A 5,885-nucleotide genomic window follows, 5' to 3' on the forward strand; every position below is an offset into this window, starting at 1 on the left:
AAATAGACTTTTTTTTTATTACAGTACATTACAGTATTTCTTCAGGTTTTAATAATTTATTGTGCTTTTTTATATTTCTGTTTAGCTTTATTTTAATCTGACTTCTAATTTTAGGCTCCGCATTTTTATTTTTTTAAACTTAAAATTTAAATAGTTTATTTCCAATTGACTTTGTAATTTTTGTTATGTGCTTTTGCTATTTATTTATTTTTTTTACATTTTATTTTTAGCTTTAATTTATTTAATTTTATTTTTAAGTAATTTTAAGACTTCAACTAAAGCTTATTATTCTATATAATAAAAAAAGTTTTAGTACTCATTTTTGTTTGTTTGACTTTTATGTCAGTTCTAGTATGATAATTTTGTAGTACTTTAAATCGTATTTCAGATAGTTGCTAAGGAAACATTTTTAATTCTAAAATAATTCTAATATAAAAAATTGAAGGTTATTTATAATTATTTTTAGAAACTTTGTTGTGTGCTTTAATGCATTTATATTTCAGTTCCATTTTTAGTACTTCATCTAATATTTATAATAAATTATGATAATATTACATTTCAGTTTTTTTTTTTACCCAAACCATTTTTAATAGTATTAGATGTAATTTGTATAGAACTGAAACACATGTCGTTCCAGCACCTGTTGCTGTTGTTATCTGTGATCCTTTCCTCTCTTTGTGTTCACATGTATTTTCTGGGCTCTCCGTCATGCAGTGATGCATCATGGGGGCTTCAGTGCTGATGTTGATGCGGGTGGATTCAGATGACAGCACTATACCGCTATAAAACACGCTCAACCGTCAGACATTAGTGCAGTGACCGGGGACGGCTGTACCTTACAGCAGCGGGCCGCGACCTTACAACATCACAAACCAGAAGAAAGAGATTTCATTTCAGAGCAAAGATAAAGGAAGCGTTAGAGTAGTTTGTATTGCCTGAACTCATCTATTTCACTATCATAGCTATGAATGATTATATATGGAAGTCCAATGTTTTTAACTCATGGAGTCTATAATCCATAATAACACTCCCTCCAGTGAAAAAGTGTTCTGGTCTGAATCAGGAGAGAAATCTGCACAGATCAAGCAGCGTTTACATGATTTTCTACAGCGTTTTTCATCCAGATTTTGCTCTTGTTTCAGAGCTCCTCAGGAGAAAGACAACCGCGTCATCAACATGATCCAGGGAGGAGGACGGACACGATCTCCGCTTCTTCTGCTGGTGAGTCCCTCATCCGTCCAGACGCAGGCGTTTAACTATATTCATGTATCAGATTTAATGAAACAAAAGTTTCCGTTTTAATGACAAAAATACGTTTTTCAAAGGACTGGAAAAATAACATTCCATTTAAAGTCAAAGAACTTCACATAAAACACAAAATCTGTATTTGTTAGCTGATTGATTACTGATTACTCTGTTATGATTACCAAGTTATTTTAGCGTCATAGTGAGATGCTATTATAGTTTTCTATTAATATTTTGAATTAGTTTTTATTTTTATATTTTTCGGTTTTCATTGTAATTTTAGTAATTTGTCATTTTTATTAAATATATCGATATATAGTTTTTGTTAATTATTATTTCACTTGTATTTATTTTAAAATGAGAATCAAAATAAAATGAATTAAAATGAAAATGAGAATGTTTCCTTGGAAATTTTTCGCAAACAAATTAACTAATTTGATGCGTTCAAAAATATAAATAAAAAAATGCCATCACTTTTTGTTTAAAAAAAAAATAAGAATGAAGATTTTTCTAATTATGTATTTAATGCACTTATAAAAATAACAAAAACCAAGTTTTCAAAGTTTAGTGAAAAGAAGAAGTATTCAAAATGCATCTAGAAAAATACATATATATATATATTTTTCTTTCTTATAATCTGTCATTTTCTGTGTCTGTTTGGATGCAGTAAAAGCAGAAAACATCTGCTCGTGTTCACATGTTCTTCAGTCATTATAATTCTGAGCATGAATTCAGGATCTGCATCACATCAAGTCAAGCGTGTGAATTGATCAGAGACTTGTGGATCAGATTCAGACAGGAATCATGTGTTCAAGGTGTTTTTCTGCTGAGTAAGAGACTTTTCATCACACAAATGCTATGAAATGCATCACGTTTAGTGAGAAAGTGACATGAAACAGCAGATCAAAATGAGTATTCACATCTGATGTTGAGAAGAGATGCATGGTGATCTGATTAATCACATTAATTAATTCATGAAGTAACACATGGGAATTGAGGTGAAATAACAAGTTCGTTGTTTGTGGATTTGTGTAAAATAAGGCCTGTAGTTAAAACCACTCAAAGAGACTTTTGTGTTTTGTTCTATGTTGTAAATTGCACTAGTTATATATCAAGTCAATTTTAGAGTCAAAAACAAATGTTTCCTTCAGGTTGTCCTTCAGAAAGTATAATGCATTAAAACACATGACTTTCAGAAGCAACAAGAAATCTGCAAATATATTAATGCATTTAACCTTGCTTACACTTGTTTATTAAAAGATGCATTGCATTATAACATATAATGTGCATTATGAGCACCTTTATAAAGCATCATGGTCCTCAGGTATCAAAGTATTAGAATACAAACAAACAAACAAACAATATAGAAATAAATTTGTAGGTCAAGTCAAGTCTTTATTTGTATAGTTTTTAAACAAAACAGATTGTGTAAAAAGCAACTGAACAACATTAATAAGGAAAACAGTGATTTTATGTGTATGTGTGAGAATGTGTGAGTGTGTGTGTGTGTGTGTGTGTGCAGGGCCGGCCCTGACCAATTTGCTGCCCTAGGCAAGATTTTACCTGGCGCCCCATGCATCGCAGCCCATTTCACCCTGTCATTGTGTTCATGATTTAGCATATATATATACACACACACACACACACACACACACACACACATTACAGCAGAACTGTTTCCAACACTCATAATAAATCATCATATTAGAATGATTTCTAAAGGATCATGTGATAGACCGGATGTCACATGTGACACTGAAGAATGGAAGAATGATGCTGAAAATTCAGCTTTACATCACAGAAATAAATGATAATTTAAAGTATAATAAATTGAAAACAAATTATTTTAAATTGTAATAATATATCACAATATTACATTTTTTTCTGTATTTTTGATCAAATAAATGCAGGCTTGATGAGCAGAAGAAACTTCTTTCAAAAACATTAAAAATAGTAATGTTTCCAAACTTTTGGCCTGTACTGTATCCCCCCAAAACTGCACAACTGTAGAGTAAAACATTAATAAAAAAGTGATGATAAAAAATGCGTCTTAAAACTGACATGATTGTACAAAATCACAGTCTGGGGACTCAGAACTCAGAACAACTGCTAACATTAAGTTTAAGGTAAAAATAACTGCCATGAAATTATAGTATCTTACTCCTATGCAATAAATTGTTCTTTCACTACATCTCTTTACCTCTGTCTTTATCCTCTTCTCTTCTTTATGGCACTGTATCTATCGCAGACTATGCTCATTTATAATGTGTCATGTAAATTCGGCCTTCCGTCACAATCAGGAAACTTTCACCGTGTCTAGAACTGGCGCGAGCTGCCAGGCCCGTTTCTACGAGCTGTGTGTTAACAAAAGCAGTCCTGTCTACATTGGATGCGGCGTCGGGCACGCTACACAACAAATTACCAACAACTGATCGCGCGCGCTCTGTTTCTGACGCACTTCAAGCACTCGATGGGCGGGGGAAGATTGAATTAGTATTTCGAATTAATGGTTTTTAAATAGTAGCCTATTATTAAAAAAAATCTGTAAAAAAAAAAAAAAAAAAATTCACTCGTTCACTCATTCTGGCGCCCCTATGGATGAGTGGCGCCCTTAGCATTTGCCTATACCGCGGGCCGGCCCTGTGTGTGTGTATAAATCATCATGGTTTTCTATATTCTATATTAACCGAGACTAGTTCGTGCCTGTTATCTTAGATCTCATCGATCCACTGGTGCACTTATACTAGTAGATATAATGATCTTGAAAAAGATAAACGAGTTGTTAAATAAAGATAACAGCTGCCACAAATGTGAGTTTATGTGTTTGTTAATGAGTTTAATGTGTGAGTGTGTGTGTGTGTGTGTGTTGCAGGTGTCCAGCATGTGTTTTGTGAGTGCTGAATACTTGAGCTGTGGAGAAAATGAGTTTTATAATCACACAATCAGCAGCTGCCAATCCTGCCCACAGTGTCAGCCGGGACAAGAGCCCAACATGGTGAGAATCACACACACACACACACACACTCACTAACTCACACACACACACACACACAGAGAGAGAGAGAGAGAGACACACACACACACACACACACACACACACACACACGCACACACACACACACACAGAGAGAGACACACACACACACACACACACACAGAGAGAGAGACACACACACACTCACACACACACACACACACACACACACATTTTTAACCCATAAACACAAATAGAATATGGACTCGTATGCGTGGTTGATTTGAGCTCTTGTAACGTTAGTGTACAGATGTATCACAGGAAATCAATCAGAGGCTAATTAAACCCTCTTCTGCAGACTGTTTAGAGCTGAAGCAGAGTGATGTATGTATCTGTTTAACAGAACAGCTCTGATTGGGGGATGTGAGCTCTTGATATCTGGCAACCTCCAACATGAACGCTCACATAATAGAGTCTTGTACAGCAGAGATGTTTCGGCTCCACTTTTTTCAATAATAAAAAAGTTTTGGTAAAGTTTGTGTTCTTTTAACTACATTTTATTCTCTTGTTCTTTCGTCAACTATGCATGTTCATTTAGTCTCAGTTATCGTTTAATGACCTTATTGTCATCTTGTCATCGTCTTGCTTTCATCGCGAAAAAAACCTCGTGATTATACCTCAGTGAGTGTTTGCTCTGAAGATGAGAAGTAAATGCTCCTGCTTCATGTTTCAGTGGTTCTCACTTCTTCTTCTCGAGTTAACGAACATCACTGAACTGGAGAAGGATCAGAACAATACAGACTGATCTAAAGCAGCTTCAGGACAAATAAACAGGAAAATAACTGTTTACGCTGCTAAATTCATCAATTGTGCAACTAATTGAGTTTCATGTGTAAAGCAGCTCTACTGAAGACTATAGAGTTATTCTTCAGATCAACTCAAGTTTAGTTTTAATTGCTGAATATTAAATCTTTAAAACATTTTTCATTTTTCATTTTATTTACTTGAATACATCATTTACATTATTTCTGAATGCAATAACAAAAGCTTACTTATACACCAATGCAACTTAAATGTGTTTTTTTTCTCTCTCTTAAAAATGCCATTCTTACCTAGAGCAACTTATTTTAATATAAAAAATGTTGTTCCTTTTGTTGGTTTTGTTTCATTGTTTTTTTATTTTTTATTATTATTATTATTACCGGAACGTATTTAAATAATTTCTTAATTCAATAACAAAATGTAACTTATACACATACATTAAAAAAAGAGTCATAATTGGGCGATAAAAACTTTGAATTCTTGCAATTTAGTTTTTTTTTTTCAGCCACAGAATACTAATAAAAAAAAGATAATTGTGACTATTTATCTCACAACTCTGCACTAATATCTCATAATTCTTTATATTCTAAAAAAAAAAAAAAAAGATTTTCCAAAATGCAAATGTCTCTCTCTCTCTCTCTCTCTCTCTCTCTCTCTCTCTCTCTCAAAAATTCTTAATTTTGACCTGGTGCAACCTTTTCTTTTCTTTTTATTATTTACATTCACATTATTTCTGAATGCAAAAACAAAATATAACTTAAATGCTAATGCAACTTTCTGTCAAAATAACCTGTTGCAAACCCCCCCCCCCCCCCCCCCCCCTTGTTACTTTTTACTGAAATTT

General features: G+C 33.3%; 1 protein-coding gene across 1 annotated transcript in view; it reads left to right on the forward strand.

The window, feature by feature from the left end:
- Positions 1 to 1,145: 1,145 nt before the first annotated feature.
- LOC132153255 (tumor necrosis factor receptor superfamily member EDAR-like) overlaps positions 1,146 to 5,885 on the forward strand; it is a 21,904-nt gene continuing 17,164 nt past the window's right edge. Inside the window, exons 1-2 of the mRNA XM_059562641.1 lie at positions 1,146 to 1,221; positions 4,118 to 4,240. Coding sequence (XP_059418624.1) covers positions 1,177 to 1,221; positions 4,118 to 4,240 — 168 coding nt within the window. The 5' untranslated portion in view covers positions 1,146 to 1,176. The remainder of the gene's footprint in view (positions 1,222 to 4,117; positions 4,241 to 5,885) is intronic.

This window comes from Carassius carassius, chromosome 11 (genome assembly GCF_963082965.1).
Source record: "Carassius carassius chromosome 11, fCarCar2.1, whole genome shotgun sequence".
Lineage (NCBI taxonomy): Eukaryota > Metazoa > Chordata > Actinopteri > Cypriniformes > Cyprinidae > Carassius > Carassius carassius.